We start from the raw sequence: 20,745 nt of genomic DNA, 5'->3' as shown, positions 1-20,745 counted from the left end.
ACAGAATAAATAAATAAATAAATAAATAAATAAATAAATAAATAAAATATTTATGCAGTTTTTCTAGATACCAAGTACGCTAAATACATACTTAGTAGTTTATTTTTCTTCTTTGGGTGCACCTTGTTTCTCAATATGTTTTCAGCTTATGTATCAGTTTCTCTATTTTATTTATTACTGCCAGAATGTTTTTAGCTTTTTAAAGATACTTTTAGCTTCAAACTTGGTATTTTAAGATATAATTGTACATTTCAATGAACTACTCTCATTTTGCTTTTTATATTAAAAAATGAAGATATAGGATTTTCTTGTACAGTTGTCAGTTCAACCATTATAAAACGAAAGTTTATTATTATTTTTTTAATAGTCTCTTTTTAGAAAGCAGCAGTACAATTGATTAATATTTTAACAAATTAAATGAATGGGCAAATAACATTACTTGTAGACAAACAGTGCAACATAAGATTTAGTTCAGGCAAGAAACCATTGTCATATATTGAGGCCTTAAAGCAATCCATTTAGCTTTGGAGCCACCTGTCAGGAAGAACAGCAAAATAGAAAAGACTCCAACACAAAAAAAGGCATTGAAACCGACTGACAAGATAGCAACAAAAATACTTACATTAGAATTTAATTTGACATATCATTGTAAATTCAGCTTAAACCAAAAGTAGGACAATACTGTAGTGCTGCAGCTTTAACACTGGGTGGCAGTGTGGCCTTTTAAACTGGATCATGAAACATTCTCCTCAGGCATATTGCATCTGGGAATCTAGTCCTGCAGTCAGTGGAAGGTCAGTATTCTAATTAAATACTAAAAGCAATTTCATGGAGCAGTACGTTTCATCACAGGCAAATTTCCTTTTTCTTTTGTTTTGTTTTTTTATTTCAACAATTATGGGATTTTTACCATTATTTATTAACCTTTACTTAAGGCAAATCCCATTGAGATCACAGATCTGTTTTTCAAGGGAGGCCTGGGCCTGAAGGCAGCCGAACATGTTTTTAGACTGTGGAAGGAAACTGGAGTGCCTGGAGAAGTGGAGAACCCAAACAAACAGAAGGAGAACATGCAAACTCCACACAGAAAGGCCACAGGTCCAACGCGGGGTTTGAACCCAGGACCTTCTTTCTGTGAGGCAACAGTAGCCACTACCCATTGTGTTGTTACTGGACTGTCTTTGACTTATAGGTGCAGTAAGTAAACCTGTATACAGTAGGAATCTAAAGTTAAGTATGTTTTAAGTTATTTCATCAAAATGGCTTCATACCTTCTAAATAAATCAGTTTGAAGCCTGTTGATGGAAAGCCAGAAACAAAAAATGTTGTGTACTCAAGCTCCATGTATTTTAAGTTACCTTTAATAAGTTGATGCTTTGGCCAATTGGCATCATCATAACAAGAGTTCCTAATAAAAGGGTGCTTGTATCTTTTGCTTAAGTTTCATTTTCCCTGAAGTCAGAAAACAAACCTGAGAATGATATTACACCCAACTTAACTGTGTTCTTGTTGCAAATTAGAAAACCAATGATTTTTGCTCCTTGTTCTACTCACTGACCAAGCTAACTTTTATTAGTGACAGAAGGCAACCATACATTTGTTTGTTTGTGTTTAAATTATTAAAACAATATGCTCACTAATAGCAGTTAGACTGTAATATGTGTTCAGCTGGTTTAATAAAAACTGACAATGTGCAAGTAAAAAGTTAATTATTCATCACATTTTGTGTGAAAAGTATCTATGTTTGGATATATCTTTACTAGTGAGTAGGGAGGTCATCCTCCAGTCGAAGGGTCAAGGATTTGATCCCCAGACCCTGGAGCTTGCCAAAGTGTCCTTGGGCAAAACATTGAAACCCTCCACTGACTTTGGGGCATTCCAGATGATTTCTTTTACTTGAAATCCAGAAATTCAAATGGAATTATTTGAGCCACATTGTGATCATGAACAATGACTCTAATATTTACCTTGACCATTTGTCTGTGATAAAAATAAATATGCAGAAATGATGCCAGAGAAATGTTAAATCTCTTTGTCTAAAATTGACAATCTTAGATTTGTTAACAACAGCTTTTTGTGTAATTTGTTCAGACTGATACACGTTGTTGTAACACTAATTGTTGTTTTTTTCAGACTGTCAGAGCACAAACATGTGACGTGTTTGCACTATCGAAGCTGGACTCTAACCCTCCACGTTGGATGCTGGCTCGGTCAGTTGGGAGGGGATAAGAAAGGCAAGACTTACGTTTACAGCAAAGAGAGATTGCACAACATTTGTTTTTATGACTAAGAGAATTATCTGTTGTACAAAGTAGCATCAAAACAAGTATGTTTTAAACAAAAAGTAAAACATATATTCATTCTGACACCTCCTTGAAAGAACATTTGCTTGTGTAATTTTTTTTCCTTCATTCATGTGGGTCCAGTATGCTTCTTTCAGCTGTTGTTTGATTTTAGTGATAACACAGTTTAGGTGCACTTTCATGACAAGCATTGACAGGAACAATGGTCTGCCTCTGGAGAAACTCTGAGACGAAACTGTGACAGAAGCCAAGGCGTGTTGAGACACGGGAGATAAAGTCAAATTACTGGTTGCCTCCTGGGGAAAACACACGTCTCAGAGTAACCATGGTTTGAGACTAATTATTATCAGTGCTGTGTGATTTCTGATGGGTAAACAGGCTATTTGCTCTGAATGGTTGTGAAGACAAATGTCTGAAAATGTTTATTTTTTTCCATGTAATTTCATAGAGTCCAATGAAAACAAAAAGTGACAAGTTTGTACTTATTTTAGATTTATCTCTTTATTTTTATAACTTACTGAAATTACAAAAAAATGTAATGTTCCTTTCACAACACAGTAAAAACAATATAAATATATACATGCTTCACAAGTGCATGGCTTTGCTTTGTATTTTTGTACTTAGCAAAAAATGTTAAGTTGTTCTTATTCACATAGTTTGATTCAATACAGTCCAAGATTTTTCATTTATCAGGTAGAGGTAAACCGTCAAGGCCAGGATAATGTTACATTATGTCTGAAGAGGTGGCATCAATAAATGACTGATAGAGAGACATAAGCTGGGCCTGGAGGTCTTGGGCATAGGGGTCAAGCTTTTCTCTCAGATCCTCAGCATAGGGAGCCACCATTTGTTTCACCAGACTGGCTCGTTGACTCAGCTCAACTTGGACCTTCTCAGTCATGGGAGCCACGCTTTTCTGGAAATTCTCCAGGTGCTGGTCCACCTTCTCCTTCAGGTCATCGGTGTATGGCACCAGCTGGGCCTGCAGGTCCTTCACACTCTGCTCCAGGCTCATCTTCAGCTCCTCACTCTTCTGCATTAAAGTGGACCTCAAGGCCTCAGAATCCAGAGTATCAGCATAGGGGGCCAGCTCCTGTTTGAGCTGCTCCACTCTCTGCTGGATCTGGGCCTTCATGTTGTCAGTGTAGGGCTCCAGCTTGTCCCTGACGGAGCTCAGCTCCTGGGTAAGTGTACTTTTCAACATATCAGCCTCTGTAGTGATCTTGTTCATGAGGTCCTGAGCTGCAGGGGTGAGCTGTTCTTGCAGGGTGACTGCATACTTGCTCGCCAAGCCAGCACTTTCTGTCAGGCGGACACTGGAAGATAGAAAAAGTGTAAAAAGTACAACAACAACCACATAAAATTTTGTAATGCCTTACAAATCAAATGGCATGTGTCCCCACCAGTCTATTACAGCATGGGGCACTACATACTTGATTTCCTGTCCAATTGGTGATTTCCTGATCATCTGTAAGGTATCATCAGCTGTCTGTGTTGCCTTGGCGATGTAGTCCCAAAAAGCATCAGTTAGAACTTCCAGCTGTGGCTTGGGTGCATCCGCAGAGAAGAGGTTGGCATTGCAGCCTATACAAAATGGAGAATATAGAAGTGATGAAGGACTGATTTGGGGTCTGATAATTCATATAGCTATTGCCATTCATTTTAACTTCATTTTAAAAACTTACCAGAGAGCACTGCAACAGCTAGTACCACAAACACCTTCATGACTGTGAACTCCTGAAAAACAGTAGCAGACAAATTAACTTCAAATCTGTATGAACAAAGTGAAAACATTTAAATTTAGTTCTAAAAATTCAATTTCTCACCTTCTTTGGGCTTGTGTTTCTTTCAGGCTGTACTGTGTTAGTGATTGTGTGAGACTCCTTCTTCCGTGTATATATAGTAAAGTCAGATGACAGTTGTAGTCAAGAGCGCAAAGTCCAGAAGTCCCTGCCATGCTGTCACAGCCGCTCTTTTTCCTTATGTCTGCTGTTTCCCAGGGGTTTAGCACAAAGCTGCTAGATTTTAGGAACACCCAAACAAAATATGTTTTACTTTATAATAAATGTACCATCACTTCTCCTTTGACCCCCCTCTAAAAAACTTTTATAAGATCTGTACAGTAATTACCTCTCCACGTAGTCCAGACGTACTCTCTAGATAATTCAAGATAACCCTGTATGCTTCCACTAGTGGACTTTGTCCTGGGGTCAAGAATAAAGCATGAAACTGTACACTTCCTGTGTTTGAATAAACTGAATATACTGACTAGTTAAGGACTAGTTTTAGACATAATTGGACTTTGTAAACTTTTGTTGTTGTTGTCGTTTGTTTGTTTTACTCTTATTGTCATTTCCCCCCACTTAAACAAGACTTAAACAAGGCTAAAGGGTTCTTTAGATGGTGGACATCTGAAAATGAGGGTTATCCCACCCCATTTCCCCCTGGAATGAATAAAGTGTTTTGATTCTGACTCTAATATCCTAATATGAAGCTGTAACATTTGCACAAGTTTAAAAGTTAAATGTACAATTTCTTTCCATTTAAAAATTCTGGGATAACAACTTAAAGACAAAAAATACAAAAATAATAATTAAGCAAACAAACAAATAACTTTTAAAAATTGCCTAAAGAGAACTGCACTATGATTAGTTTGAAGTGAAAGAGAAGCTACTTTGTCCCTCTGAGGCTGACGGTGCCGAAATCTACTAACCTTTGGCCAGACAGATATATAAGGTTGGTGAACATTGGCATGACACAGAAACAAGGGCTGTTAATAACTGTAATGGTTATGAGCAATGTGACAAGCTAAAACAAAGTTCAAAATCAAAGTTTAAAATAAAAAAGACTGAATAGGCAGATACTGTATTGTTTGTTATACAAAAGCTATGGAAAACCCAACAGTTATAGGATTACAGACAAGTATGCAAATATTATTTCGGGTTAACCTTATGGATTTTGTTCAACTAGTGATGAAATAGATATTTATGTACTTATAGAAAACTATAGATCGTCTACAATCTCAATTTCAAATTAGGCTAAGCCCGATTAACAAGATTACTGAGTCGGTAAATATCATTAAATAAGGGTACGTATATATTCATGGAACAAAAGGGCCTTGTATATATGTGTTGCATAGATTTTCTGGCACAAGGTCTTAGTACAGACAGAAGGGTGAGGCAAGGTGACAGCAAAGCACTACCTCTTGGACTTTGGGATCATTACTTTCTGGCTTGCTATATAAGCAGCAGAATCTCACCAGTTGAGCACAAGCACAACCAAGTGGATTTACAGATACACTTGCAAACTCAGGTAAGAAGAGGAAATAAGAGGAGCTGTCTTCTTGTCTACTGACTGGTGAAAATGTTTTGACTAACTGGTATTTGCTTGCATTAGGGTCCAAGAGCCATGAAGGTCCTCGCTGTGCTCGTCCTAGCCGTTTTTACCGGTGAGTATGTTGGGAAACTACTTTGTTAAGGCTCCAAACCTCCCTTTTCATGCATTACTGAAATATTTGAAAGATTCTTGAACTGTTTTTCTGTCCTCCCAACAGGCTGCAATGGCAACCTCTTCTATGCTGATGCGCCAAAGCCCCAGCTGGAAGTGATGACAGATGCTTTCTGGGACTATGTTGGCAAAGCCACTCAGACAGCTGATGACACCCTGCAGATGATCAAAAAGTCTCAGATTGGCCAGGATATCAGGTAGATCATACAGACAACATATGAAATGCAGATAACCAAAAGACTACTATTTTACCGAAAACTTGGTAGAATTCAGTAAAATGTTCATACTAACTCATAAATTGTCTTGCTTTTCTATTTTGTTACCTTGCACATCTAGTGCCCGTCTGACAGAAAGTGCTGACATGGCCAACAAGTATGCAGTCAGCCTGCAGGAGCAGCTTCCCCCTGGAGCCCAGGACATGATCAACAAATTCACCACAGAGGCTGATATGCTGAAAGAGCGCGTGACCCAGGAGCTGAACACAGCCCAGGAGAAGCTACAGCCCTACACTGAGAACATCAAGACCCAGCTCCAGCAGAGAGTGGAGCAGCTCAAACAGGAGCTGGCCCCCTATGCTGACACTCTGGATTCTGAGGCCTTGAGGTCCACTTTAATGCAGAAGAGTGAGGAGCTGAAGATGAGCCTGGAGCAGAGTGTGAAGGACCTGCAGGCCCAGCTGGTGCCATACACCGATGACCTGAGGAGCAAGTTGGAACCCCATCTGGAGGAATTCAAGCAGAGAGCAACCCCCATGACCGAGAGAGTCCAGAGCGAGCTCACGCAGACAGCCCAGCAGGTGAGAGATATGGCTGCCCCCTATGTTGATGACCTGAGGCAGAAGCTGGACCCCTACGCCCAGGACCTCCAGGCTCGCCTCACCTCCCTTTATGAATCCTATATTAAATCTGACTAAGCCAAACTCCAGGAGCCACTGAACAAAAAAACTGCATCAAATGAAACCAAATTCTCATATCCCGGATCCCAGTAACATGCCCATTTCAGTAGCATTAATTCACCTTTCTTGAAAGTTGTGGTTATTGTAAGATATACTTACATTTCTTCAAAAGGTTGAGACATAATAAGTTAAAGTTGGTCTGTGACCACACATTGTATCCTCTTCCTATGTTATGGAAAATAAAGTAAAAGCAAAACAAGCTGTTGGCTTTGCGTGCTTTTTAAAACTGCGGTGAAAATGTGCAAGTGTCTACGAAGGAAATTGTCTTCAATTTATGCAAGAATGAGAGGGCTATTCTGTATCAAAATAAATAAAGATGAAAACTTTCAATTTTAGACTTCATTAACAGTTGTAAATGTACTCCAAATGGTTAAATGTTGTCCTTTCAGCATGAACAAGCAAATATTGAAATATTCTGTGAAACAGTACACAATACTACAACAAAGAAGTTGGGACATTGTGTAAAAAGTAAATTAAAACAGAATACAATAATTTTCAAATCTCATAAACCCTTATTTTATTCACAGTGGAATAAAGTCTCACATGAAAGTAAAAAAAAATGTTTTCTTTCGCTTTTGCAGGCACATCTTAAAAAAGGTTGTGTGAAACATTACTGTAATATGACCAACGTCCAAGTTAACAAATGTTTTAACATTTTTATGGCGCAATTAATAATGCATTGACTAAGAATGAGAAAGACCTATACACAAACTACCTTGTGTGTTATGTGCAAATTTAAGCAATAAGGGGAGTTTTGAGAACGCCCAATCACGCCACAGAAAGTGGCGTGATTGTGGGTGACACCACTTTTCCTGTTGGTTCAGCATCAACTTACAAAAGCTCCCCCTTTCACTCCCGCCTAAGATTCAGTTGTGGATATGGGGACGGGGCATGTTCAGGTTTGTTCTTACAAGTCTGAAAGTTCATAAACAAATCCTGCTTCTACCTTTGTTTTTTTATTCATTTTCCTTTTTGTGCCTCTGAACCTGCAGAGAGATTACTCCCACCCTGCCTTACCCAGTGGCAAACAACATTCCTGCTCTGCCCCCAGCTGTTCTAGGATCTGCACAGTTAACCCTCCACACACAGAGACACGCATGCACGCACACACACACACACACACACTCTACAGCTTTGATTTCCATTAATTATTTTCACTGTTTTTGTAAATTCAATTGCAAAAATGTGTACTTCATAAATTATTCTTTACATTTTAATTAAAGCAAATTCTTATTATGCCTTTTTGGTTTTGCCACACTTTACTCACTTTGAACCACAAATTGCAAAATTATGTTAAAAAAAACACAATAAAGTAACTTTTTAAAAGTTGGACAAACAAAATAATGTTTATAGACAAAGACAAGCTATTTGCATAAGAGCTATGTTAAAATGCTTGTCCTGTTGGTTTTTTAATGCATTTATTGAAAGAGAATTTGCTAGAATAATGATGGCTCTGTTAATTTCTCTGTCTCATGTCATCTCATATCTCAAATAAAACAGAACATTTCCACTCTTCATCCCTTTACAAATCTGTCAAATTACATTCAGTAATAAAAATTGCCAGGCAAAAACAAAGTAGCTCTTCCACTACTTTGAACATTTAAAAATTATGCCACTTTCAAATCAGTATGTTGAGCATGGAGCTACAACATTAGATGGTTAGCCTAACTTATAGTTTACATCCTGAAAACAACAAGTTTGATGCTGTCAAAACATAAACGCATCCCTAAATATTATTAGTTCACACAAAATGCCTAACTTGTTTGACTCTTTGTTACCTTTGATGGTGAAATTTTAACTCAATGCAGACGTTAGCTGTGATAACTCCTGTTACAAAGAAGTTCAAACTCCCATTGTTTGAACCTTTTTTTGCATCCATCAGCTGATATCACTCTGACTCAGAACCAGATGATCGTTTGCAAGATGTTACTTTGGTACATTTTTGTCTTTGCTGAACAGCATATATAATTAAAATGAAAAAAAAAAAAAAAAACAGACGAAAGAAAACAAAGGGAGACAGAAGAAAAACATCCGGCCATGCAGCTCTTCAATTTGGTATCAAGATATGGACTTTTACAATCATTAGAATATGTGATGATGACAGCTTTCATCTACACTTTCTTAACCCTCTATCAGGTTATTGTCCAGTCAAGAAGTGAGATCATCTTAACCAAAAACCTCATTCCTGGGGTTACTTTTGTTCAGTCCAGCTTCTCCCTCAGACACTTCCCTGACATCAGACATCCTCTGCTGTAGAGGAGCAAAAGGAGAAGCAACAACAGTTTGCATGACTGGGTCAGATTTTTCACTGTATTACCTCACAGTTGTCTTTCACTTCCCTGTCTGCTTTCTGTTTGTCCCAAAGAGAAAGGTACCACATTTAAACTCTTTTAATCTGGCCTATGACCTCTTTGTTTCTTGTGTAGAAAGTCAAAAACAGTTTTTTTTCATTTCTGTTTTCCAAACCCAGATACATTTTAGTGGAACAAAGGCTCACAGATTATATTGAACATGTTCCTGAAGCTGAGAATATAACTTCTTAGTGTTCATGGCATGTGGAAAACTGGACACACTGTTTCTTTCACACCTCCTGCAATGACTATTATGCTGGAACGAAGTGATCAAAGGTTTTTAATTTTAACAGAAAGGTGACAACCAAACACATCAAACAAAAGCCTCATCAGCAGCTTTGTCTCATTGTTCTCAGATTGTAAGGGGAGTAAAGATTTTCTTTCATTAGAATACAGTCCGACAATTTGAGGTCCTCTACTAATCACACATTATCACGCTAAATACCTGGGTCAAGCCAATTCTTTCAAACTTTGTTCCTGTGTACATTGGATGTCTGTGAAAACTACAGTACAGAGAAGCTTGCAGACTGACAACAAAAAGGCCACGTCCTAAAGGGCAAAGGTCATTACACATGGGCAGCAACAGACTCGAAGCTGCAGTCTGTAGCCTGAAGAAATAAAACAACTGTTTATCTGATCTTTTTTTTTTAAATACTACATTTGTTAAAATAAATACTACATTAAAAATACAAATAAAAAGATATCCAGGGGATGCAATGAAAGTAAACAACATGGTTAATGGTAGTAGCAGTTTTCTTCCGAGCACAAAACTCTCCTTTTGTTCAAATATAAAAATCCTAGAAACATCTTGGAAATATTTTTTTCTGCTACACCCTTTTCTAATTTATCTTATTTACCATTTTTTTCTTTGAGCTTGCATCGGGTTTATTTTTTGTGTTTTAGGACACACGTCATTCTTTACCCTTTTCTCTTTCAAATCCTGCTTTTGTGAAGTTGGCTGTACACAAACTGTCTTCAAGCCTGAACGTGCTCATCTTATATTGTGCAAGCATCTTATTTGTCTGAGCTGCAAATCACACACAAAGTCACTGTTAGAGATCAGAGATTGCCATAGAGATTGAGCTGGGGGTCGCATATTTATTGGGGGTGTATCGCTATGTTCTCAATGGCAAATGAAAGCAGAGCATTTAAATGAAGATGTACATGTAACGAGCTGTTATTACATCCAAATAAAAGAGGATTGTGGTCCAACAATTAAAGAGTTAAAAACCCATCATTCCTTGAAGGAGTGCACATTGCCTTTTATTGCCAGTTTTAGACTAAATTCATCTTATGTTGAGGAATGACAAAATTGCAACTATTTTGAACAAACCTTGAAAATAACTTTATGCACGACCTCATGTGATAACACAGGAAATCAAGTGTTGTTAATGACTCAGTGACAGCTACATCAAATTTTAGCTCAATTTATGTAGAACTGCTGAGTTATAGTCTTTTTTATGTGTTGGCTAATGTCAGTTAGCTGTGGCAGCCATCTTGTATTGGATTGACTCCGAACGTTAATCAGTTATAGATGCACGCTCAGTGATTACTTTTTTAATTTAATCAAAATCCATCCAGTGTTTCATGAGACATTTTGGTAACAGACAAAAAGGGCTGACACAGTGTGCAGCTTTAGTAGCATGTGTTGTGAGTGTCTCTCAGCTACAACCACACCAAATTTTACCTCAATAGCTGTGGTGGCTATTTTGAATTGGGCTGACTTCAAAAGTGCATCAGTTGTAGAGGTACATCCAAGAATTATTTCCTGAAACTGTCATTAAAATATGTCCAGTGGTTCAAGAGCTTTTTTACTAACAGACAGACAAAGTTGACTGCAAATACTGCAATTAATGGCAACATTTTAAATAGACTCATATTGTCATATCTGTGATATTCAATATGAATTAAATTAAATGCAAAGAAATTATATTTTAAAATTAACTTAATGTATTATTTTTTAAAATTCATGTTTAAAAAGGATTTACAAACTTGTTTCGCATTACATGTTTATAAAAGCGTAAATTGATGCTTTTATTTTATTTTTTTTTTAAAGTGAACAAAAAGAAACAACTCTTCATTGTATTAGATGTAAATGCAGTTGTTTCATAAAGATCCAACCACTGTGCATTTATTAAAAATAGAACGTCAGATTTTTTTTCAATTTTCTATTACAGTGCTCGATTTTAATTACCTCTGTTGAAGCTTTCACCAAAAAAAAAAAAAAAAAAGTAAAATCTACTATATTTATAATGAAAAGGCTTCTTTTTCAGTAGTTCTTTCTTTTGTTGAGGACTCTCTACGTTGTGGAAAAGAAAACAAGAAAACAAGAGAGGAGCAATTGATCATGAAGCGGAAGTGAAACTTCCACCTCTCCCTGTTTTCTCCTCCGAACTCCGCGGACCGGTGAGAACTTCGGACGCGGTGCTTTTGACACGTTGCGTGCAAGGACACGGCATCCCGTGCAGACAAATCACCGTGACCTCGTGCGCGCGCGTGAGTGAGTAATCTCTCACCCTTCAACCCCCTCCACCCATCCCCACCCCCCCGCGCGCGCTGTTTACGCGGTGGAGCCGCAGCCTCTCGGGGCTATAAAAAGCCTCAGTCATCGCGCCGGGAGCACTGAGGAAGCTGAACCTCTCAGGTGAGTGGAACTGCAGAGAAACACGCTCTCTTTTGCTCTCTTTTCTTTTGTAAACATCGGGAAGTTCATTATTATTAGATCAGTTAAATTCAGCTGCTTCAGTTTGCATTTTATCAAACTTTTCAGTTGTTCTTATTGTTTCAAATCTGTCAATCAGGTGAACCTATCTACCAACCATGAAGGCTGTGGCTCTGATCCTCGCTCTGGCAGTCATCACTGGTATGCATTGTTCTGGTTTACCATATAGAAGGATTATATTGTATCGTCTTCTTGTTTAATAATCATCCTCTTGTGCCCTTTTAAGGCTGCAATGCCCGCTCTGTGCCCCAGACTGATGCCACCCGGGCCAACTTCGAGAGCAGCGTGGATCGCTTCCTGCAGTACATCTCTGAGCTCAACCAGAAAGCTGATGGAGCCTTGGAGAGCCTCAAGGTCCCTGCGCTCAGCCAGGAGCTCGAGTAAGTGGCCATTTTTAATTCACTGACTTCTCTTTTGGAGTAGATGCTTTCTTAGCCTGCATCACCTGACCTGAATTATTTTTTGATGTTGGATGTGATTCTTCTAGCACCCTGATCTCCAACACCATGACAGAGCTGACAACATACAAAGAAGAGATCCAGAGCAAGCTGGCTCCACATGCTGTCAGCTCCACCAGTCAGCTGTCTGACGACCTGCAGCTTCTGGCCAACAAACTGGAGAAAGACATGACTGATGCCAAGGAGCGCAGCACCGAGTACCTGAATGAGCTCAAGACCATGATGAATCAGAATGTAGATGATGTCCGCAGCCGCATCAGCACCTACACCACCAAGCTGAGGAAGCGCCTGAACAAAGACACTGAAGAGATCCTAGAGTAAGCTGGGCGTCTCGCTTACCCTTTAATTCCTCATTTTTGTTTATGTGAAACCTTAATGTGTTAATGTGATTGTTTTCTTTTTCTTTTGTTTCTTCTCAAGAACCGCAAACACATACTTGGGTGAACTCCATTCCCGCTCCACCCAGAACCTGGGGACCGTGAAGGAGCATGTTGAGCCCATCGTCCAGCAGGCCAGTGATACCGCCAACGAGAAGCTGAGAGACATCTCTACAAAGCTGGAGTCCCAGGCTGAAACCTTCAAGACCCAACTGGAGAGCAGCTTGAAAGAGCTGAGCACATCCATGGACGGCAAGCTGGAGGAGCTCACAGATCTGCTCGCCCCGTACGCCACCCAGATTCGCGAGCAGTTTGAGACCATCCTGGACAAGGTCAAGGAGAAAGCTGCCTAAAAAGAAGACTTGAATGTGTTTTTAAGGATAGAAGCAGAAACAAATGAGTTGATTAGTTACTTGTTTATACCATGATAAAGAAAGGAAAGAGTGGTGTTTAAAGTTGCTGTACATTTTAGGCTAAAGTGTTCAGGAAAAAGAGGGTTGACTGGGGGATTTTTCCCTTGTCAACTCTCTTGATCACTGAACACAAGCACCACAGTTTGTATTACACAGCCAGGTTGATCTCATACCCATAATATGCTTTGCTTTTTCTACTTTGGAATAAATAATCCCACATTTTATCTTCACATATTTTGTATTTGATGTTGTCTACATTTTGCTGCTGGGTTTGAATGCAACACACACAACTGTCTTTCTTTTCAATCAATGCACTGAGTAATGTTGCAGTTACATAAAAAAGCAATATGTCCACTAGTTTCATAAGTGAGACTACTTGAGTTTTGTCTGTTAGTCTATGTTGTGCTTCTGGGGGGTGGGGTGGGGGGTGGGGGTGAATAAAAACTGACTTGATGAGAATTTGTCAATTAAATGCAACACGAATGTTTCAAGTTGTATGCCCACCATGCTGCTCTCTGCAATTACTGTCATGTGCTGATCAGTGCTGAGTGAGTAAAAATAAATAAATAAAAAAGATACTTTTTTTTCCCCACTTTGTTTCTCTCATCAAACATTTAGGAGTGATCTATTATTTAAAACAGGATCCAGTTACTTTTTACCTAACCTGATCCACTTCACTCTTGTACATCTTGTTGATAATAACTCAGATAGTTTAGTTTCTTTCCACTAGCTGTACTTAGAATATCAAACTGAGCAACTTTTTATAAATTATTTACTCTTAAGTTAGATTGTTGTAAACTGATTACATTAGTCTTAATGCAATCACTGGAGGCCTTTTATATGTAATGTAAGCCTCTCTCCTTAGAGTGCATTGCACACAATCTGATTAAAGTTACAAATCAGGGAATTTCTCATCTGTGCAAAGCATGAAGCTACTGACCTTTCCCCTCTGGGCTCTCTCTATTGCAAAAAGTCAACTGCATGAGTGAAGATTAAGGGATGAGTGGGCCTTAACACAAAATCTTCAACTGAAAGCACAAAACTAAGCTTTTTGTCCCTCCTCGTGCTTGGACTCCACCACCCACAGTTTTTGTGCAAACAGCCACCCCCACATCCCCCAGCCTGCCAGTTTTCTGGTCCGGACTTGTTTAGATCCGCTTCCAGATTTCTTTTCTCTCTATCCCAGCAGGCATTTGGGAACATTTTGTGCCCTAGATTAAATCATTTCTTTGTTGTTGCAAAGTTTACAGTGGTCTTGTATTAGTTCAAACCTTTATATACACTTGCATTATGATGTAAGCTACACTTGTTAGAGACTTGTTAAAGACGAACCACTGATGTCAACAAAGGCGGAAATGGGTCTGTAGATGGTGGCCGAATGCACGTTGTATTGTTTCTGGCATGAGACCAATTTCTATACATTACATAAAATTTTACCCATGTTTTTACAAAATTACTTGCCAAAAAAAAAGAAATGTGAACAAAACACACTCAGCTTTCCTGATGCAAAGCCTGTTTTTTCAGCCATTTTAGTTGTTTTATCATTGCCAAATACAAATGGTCCAATTTGGAAGTTTGGATTTTGATAACATTTTATTGTCTTTCAAGCACAGCAGGATCTTTTCTTTCTTGTTCAGAGTGGAGACCAGCAGAGGACACTGTTTGCTTCAATCCTTGTACAATCTCCATCTTCTGACCCTTCCACTCGAATCCAGGCTGTGCACCATTGCAGCTGTGTTTTCTTTATTGAAAGATCAGGTGAACTGTATAGGTCTTACAAAACAAGACAAACAAACTGCGCTTCAGGAAAAGAATGTGCATCTTAGGATAGGAGAATCACTTTGGGTGCGTGGAGTTGAAGTACAGCGTGATTTTTTTAAGTTTTATTCTTTGTTGGAAAAATTAAAGACGGAGATGTGACTGATTGTTGAAAGAAAGTTTAAAAGTCATTTGAAAGAAGCCAGAAAAATTAAAACATTGATTAAAGTCTTGGCATTCCATATCGCCTGCTGCCTTCTATGCCAGTTTTAAACTTAGATAATTTTATAAAATGATGGAGTTATAGCTGTTTTGGTTCAGCTTTGTAAATGACATTAAGCATGATCTCATGCAAGATTGGGAGATCTCTTTTGATCAGTTAGCACTTGAGTTATGTGTTGAAGATGACTCTCAGTTACTAATGCACCAAATTTACTTTAGTATTTGTAAAACTGAGTAATAGCTATATTTGTGTTGGATAATGTTGATTAGCTGTGGTGTCCATCTTGAATGGCATTAAATCTAAAATTTAATCGGTTGTAGATGTACATCTAATAATTAATTTCAGTGGTTCAAGAGCTATTTTGTTAACAGTACAGACAAATATGCACACACACATAGGAAAAAAACAATCTTTGATTGGAGATTGTTGTTTGACAATCAAATTTATAACTTTAAAAACTGTGTGTGTGTGTGTGTGTGTGGTGGTGGTGTGTGTGTGTGTGTGTGGGGGGGGGGGGGGGTTAAAAAAAAATTGGGATTTGCAGTTGTTTTTTTTTGGTTCAGTTTACAGATGCTCTTCACAAAAACACCCAACTGTTTTTCTTGACAAAACATGTTTACCACATCTGGCTGTGTTAAAGAGTACTCTGTGTAAAGTGAAATGATGACTAACTCTGTTTATCAGCAGTTTATCCATCATAAAATCCCTCCTTTTAGGAATGTGTTTATTTTCTGAATGAGAAGTGAAACTCCTAACAGCCAGTAGCGTTGAAGGATTACTCATGAAGGGTAAAAACAGGAAAACCACAAGCATCCTGCTGCTTCAGCACTTCTGCTCCGTCTGTTCCTATAGGGTGTCTGCACTTTGAGAACTGCCTGGCAACAACAATCAGGAAAAAAAATAGCAGGTGCTAGCCAGCATGTGACTGCAAGTAACCCTTTCAAAAAAAAAAAAAAGAAAAATCCCTGTGGAAGATTTTTTTACCTCCTTTCAAAGCCATATCTTTACTTCATTCTTTCCATGTTTTTCAGAGCAGGCAGACAGAATCAGTCACTGCAGGGGCCTCAGTCAAAGACAAAAACAATCTTTTTGAGGGTCTCCTTAATGAAAATTAGGACACCTGATAGGCACGTTCATACCTTGTTCCTCCTGAAACGATTCAAAAGGAGCTTGTTTGCATGCAAGTCAAGGCTTCTATATATAAAACCCACAAATCGTTACATAACAAAAGAAATGGAGATTTAGTCTTTCAGGAGTAATTTGTAAAAACCGGGTGCTCAGTTGCAGTGTATTCTTCATAACAATAGTAACTTAAACGGTCAAAACTTCTGCAACAAATGAACATTTGTTGGCTCTGTGTGAAAAACAAAAAAGATCTTTCATGCTAGGATTGGGGCTTTCAATTGTAAACCAAAAAATTCCTGCATTTTATTTTGCTTATGTTTCAGTTTAAATAAAGGGGTTACTACAGTACATCAATGGTACTTGTTTTGTGTCACATGCTAATTGGCAGAATGGACCACATGTTGCTTTGTCTCTGTCATTTCCCTTTTCAGAAAAGAAAAGTCTGCACAAAGCAGACCTTAGAAGTCAGAATTTATTTTAAGTAAAGGAGAACAAATGGAAAAATACTACAGATAAAACCATTGGTTTTGGATGGAATGACTTCTGCTCCCAAAAGAGAACACACGAGGCATTAAAAGAAAATTTAAAGCTTAAAATCAAATGTAAACTTCATTAAAAAAAAAATCAAATTTGCCTTTCCATCTATTACTTTCCACTTTGAGCAAAACATCTTTAATGCATTTTTTCCTTCTTTTTTTTACTATTAGCAATAGTGCTTGTGTTTAGCAGCATAGTTATCATAAATTCTGGCATCAAAACTAGAGGTTTTGAAAGTAGTTTTTCAGTCTTATTTGTCCTAAAAACATCACAAATGTGTCTCATTTCCACAAAGTAAGCTATGATTCTGGCTTTAGTTCTTTAGTTGTCTAACTACTGAACTCAGCTGCTTTATATTAAAACGAAGCCGATGGCAATAAACACAAGCTGTTTGACAAAGTCACCTTTTGCCAGCACTTCAGGTCCAAAGGAGTTTTCTAAACAGTTTATGTCTGTTATCCTATCAGCGATGAACTATGTCCCTCTACATCACATCTCTGCTTATCTATTCAAACCATTTTTGCTGACTGCCAGACAGACTGCCAGACATTTTATTGATCTCCTGAGGAAAATTGTTTTGTCACAACAACAGATACAAAATGACTGCAAAACAAAAAACAAAACAGCAGACTTCAAAAACAGCATGGACAAATCTACTGTCAAAAAAAGTACTGGCAAACAGGATAAAGTACTGAGTATAAAACAGACATTAAATTAGTTAGAACAGTGACAGTAAACCTAAATAGTGTATTACCAGTAAATATAGTAAAATCCACAATTTACATATTTATACTAGATTTCATCTTAAAGTGAGATGGGCTGGTAAACAGTGAAATAAAGAATGGTATGAATGATTTCCTGAAGCATTCTTCATGACAGAAACGAAGCCTGTCGGAGAAACAGCTTTCCTGTAACGCGTCACAGTGTGAACAGTGTGACTCAAATGTCTGAGTTTGGCCAAATATCATTTTTTTCAGCCTTAATAATGCGTTTATTGAGCCTGCTGCCATCTCAGACACTCATCCTGCTTCTCCAGCAAACCACAGCACAGTAGATGACTCCTGCTACCACAGACTGGTGGAAGATCTCCACCATCCTAATGCACACTTTAAAGGATCTGCTTCCTCAGGAATCAAAATCTGCTTATTCCCTTTATGTAAACAGTATCCGTATCAGTCTGCCAGTCCACCCTGTTGTTCAGATATACACCCAAAAATGTACAAGCTTTGTTGGAGACATTTTCCTCCTGATGTCAATCATGATCTCCTTGGTCTTGTTCACATTCAGAATCAGATGAGTCCTCTCCAAAAAGTTGTTTGCTGGTTCCAATACATCTCTTACACAGGCTACCACTGCAGTGTCACTGAAGAATCTATGCAGGCATTATGACTCGGAGTTGTAATTGATTACTAGAAATACACAGTACAATGAGACAGACGTATAAAGAGTACACATAAATCATTGTTTGTAAACACAGTTTTCTGTGCCATCAACAAATGTTGGTTAAAACTCTGCCGTGCAAAGAAGAAGCCATGTGAATGCCATTCAGAAACACTGCCTACTTCTCTGTGCCAAAGCTAATTTAAAATGGACTGAGGCAAAGTGGAAAACTGTTTTATGGTCAGACAAATCAAAATTTTAAATTCTGTTTGGAAACCACAGACTCTGTTTTCTGTAGTAAAGAGGAAAGGGTCATACAGCTCCATCAGTGCACAGTTTAAATGTCTGCCTTTCTGATGGTATGGTGGTACATTAGTGCCTCGGGAATGGGCAACTTACAAAATGGAAAAGACACCATCAATGGAGAAAAGTGCTTACAGGTTTGGAATAACACACGTTCCCATCCAACAAAGAAGACACAGAACAGTTAAACTCCTAGAATCCTACATCAGACATTAATGTGACAACATTCCCCTCCAAAAACTCTAGCAACTGATTTTCTTGTCCCCTTTAACATCTAACTGAGGAGACCAGGTCTGCATAGGCTGTTCTTAAAAAAGGGGGTGTTTCACAGTAGTAAACATGGCTCTGTTCCAATTTTTTGCAACGTGTTGCTGTCATGAAATTCAAAATTACCTTATTTAAAAAAAATTAAAATAAAACTACTTAGTTTCAACATTTGATACACTTAAGATGTTCAGGTGTGAATATGGGTTTTATGAGAATTGCATATTATTGCATTCTGTTTTTATCCACATTTTACACAACTTATTCTGTACATATTCTGTAGGATCAACTAAAGAATTTATTTTTGCTTCTTTATTCATGCGACATTACTTGCAGCTGACGCGCATGAGACCCAGCACGTAAGCTGGGGCATTACCTTTAGTTGTCAATGTTTATGCGGATTTGATTTGTGGGTCCGTTTGAACGGCGTCTCACCCTATAGAGCGATCCGTTCCGTTCAATAAAGTGGGCAGGGATGCCTCAAGGCCAATGTGTGCGCTCGCTGACCTAAATCTGACGTTTTGGGCAACCCTCCTATAATCCGACTGGTGTATAAAAAGGAGCGCACGCACCGGCGCTCCAAGAAGCGTTTTTTTTTTATTCTGCTCCGAGACTGAAGAAAAAACAGGTATGTTTAAGGTTTTGTATTTCCGAAAACATTAAAAAGAGATCGCTTTGGACTAACACAGAAAAGTTTAAAAATGAAGAAAGCGGTTTATAGTTTTATTGTAAAATATGTGTGCTCAAACAAGACGAGATTAAGCTTTTCTTAGTGATTATGAACTAAAGTCAGGGTTGATGGACGGGAACTGTCCAGTGGCTGTGGTGCTGACGTGTTTCGAGCGTCTTTATAAATCAAACTTTTTTTCCAGTTCGAGAACCTGGCCGTTTGAGCAAATTCTAGTGCAAAACAGAAGCAAACCGAGAAAATAAATAAATAAAATAAAACCATTCCGTCTCTTTCTCCTCAGTGATTCGCAGCCAAGATGAGACTGTACCTCGCAGTTGCCGTGCTGATGCTGGCTTTTGTCGCATACACAGGTAGGTCGGAACAACGTATGAAAAATAAAAATAAACCATTTTTCCCGCTGATATGTTATGGAAAAGCTTGTTGTTGCTCTGACCTGCAGAGGCTCAGGATGCCGACAGTGGATTCGCCAATTTCCAAGACAGACTTTCCGAGTTCGGCAGGAACGTGGCTGAAAAGGCCAAGGACACAATTGACACCATAAAGAACAGCGAGGTTGCACAGAAAACACAGTAAGTCGTCACACCTGAAATAAAAGAAATTCACACATCCTGTCTGCACGCTCGGTTTTGTGTAACACAATATCCCACCCTCCACAGAAACTGGTTCGAGGAAAAGTTTGCGAAACTTAAGACTCATTTCCAACAAGACTGAGAAACTGGTCCATGTCTCCCGTCCTCCCACACCGCCCACGCTGGCTGCTGACCTAAACATGCTGAAAGACTGAAATGTCGCTTTGATTTACATGTTGGCCAGATGAAACAGTTTGTGAAGTTTTTGTTTTAATTTCTTTTGGGTAAAAATGTAAAACACTGATGTTTTTTTATGCAAATAAAGCAAGAATTAATGTACAAAAATGACGGAATTTGAAGAGTTTTTTTTATGTCATTGATATGAATTGAGGGCAGATGCAGCTTTTCTTTCTGAATGTAATGTTAGGAGACATATTGCATACTGAACCAGACTGAATAGAAACATGGTTTGTGTGTAAAAGAGTGTAATCTTGCTAGGGGTGAAATATGCATAAGTGCAAAAAAGATATTTCTGCAATATTTCTCAAATTAAAATAAGATGCGTTCCTATTCATAGGATTCAAAAGACTTTATACAATTTATAACTTTTAAAATGTTTAGCTACAAACCAAGAACATGTAGGGAAGGAGGACAGTGTTCCTTAAAGTGATTTTATTTTATTTATGAGCCTGTTACCTATGACACTAAACGCAATAAAGTGGATAAAATAGACAAATTAATCAATGTATTTTCTTTCAATAAATATTTTTACACGCATTATTAATAATAACATTAATTTACACCATAGA

General features: G+C 38.2%; 3 protein-coding genes across 3 annotated transcripts; 2 read left to right on the top strand and 1 right to left on the bottom strand.

Annotated features, from left to right (window-relative positions):
* Positions 1 to 2,782: 2,782 nt before the first annotated feature.
* Positions 2,783 to 4,213, bottom strand: LOC108235346 (apolipoprotein A-IV). Its single transcript, XM_017415287.3, has 4 exons — positions 4,130 to 4,213; positions 3,989 to 4,040; positions 3,737 to 3,887; positions 2,783 to 3,619 (listed from the first exon to the last, which is right to left on the bottom strand). The coding sequence occupies exons 2-4, from the start codon at positions 4,026 to 4,028 to the stop codon at positions 3,028 to 3,030; spliced, it is 783 nt and encodes a 260-aa protein (XP_017270776.1). The 5' UTR covers positions 4,029 to 4,040; positions 4,130 to 4,213; the 3' UTR covers positions 2,783 to 3,027.
* A 1,327-nt stretch (positions 4,214 to 5,540) lies between these two features.
* LOC108235374 (apolipoprotein Eb) lies at positions 5,541 to 13,026 on the top strand. The gene is made up of 8 exons (XM_037980312.1): positions 5,541 to 5,615; positions 5,700 to 5,751; positions 5,857 to 6,007; positions 6,147 to 6,720; positions 11,925 to 11,979; positions 12,065 to 12,218; positions 12,326 to 12,613; positions 12,717 to 13,026. The coding sequence occupies exons 2-8, from the start codon at positions 5,712 to 5,714 to the stop codon at positions 13,024 to 13,026; spliced, it is 1,572 nt and encodes a 523-aa protein (XP_037836240.1). The 5' UTR covers positions 5,541 to 5,615; positions 5,700 to 5,711.
* A 6,155-nt stretch (positions 13,027 to 19,181) lies between these two features.
* Positions 19,182 to 20,284, top strand: LOC108235351 (apolipoprotein C-I). The gene is made up of 4 exons (XM_017415293.3): positions 19,182 to 19,304; positions 19,648 to 19,717; positions 19,807 to 19,936; positions 20,024 to 20,284. Exons 2-4 carry the CDS (start codon positions 19,663 to 19,665, stop codon positions 20,076 to 20,078), a joined length of 240 nt encoding a protein of 79 aa, XP_017270782.1. The 5' UTR covers positions 19,182 to 19,304; positions 19,648 to 19,662; the 3' UTR covers positions 20,079 to 20,284.
* Positions 20,285 to 20,745: the final 461 nt, after the last annotated feature.

This window comes from Kryptolebias marmoratus, linkage group LG16 (assembly GCF_001649575.2).
Source record: "Kryptolebias marmoratus isolate JLee-2015 linkage group LG16, ASM164957v2, whole genome shotgun sequence".
Taxonomy (NCBI): Eukaryota; Metazoa; Chordata; class Actinopteri; order Cyprinodontiformes; family Rivulidae; genus Kryptolebias; species Kryptolebias marmoratus.
The sequence above is the reverse complement of the archived record's forward strand: the minus strand, read 5'-3'. Positions and strand labels throughout refer to the sequence as shown.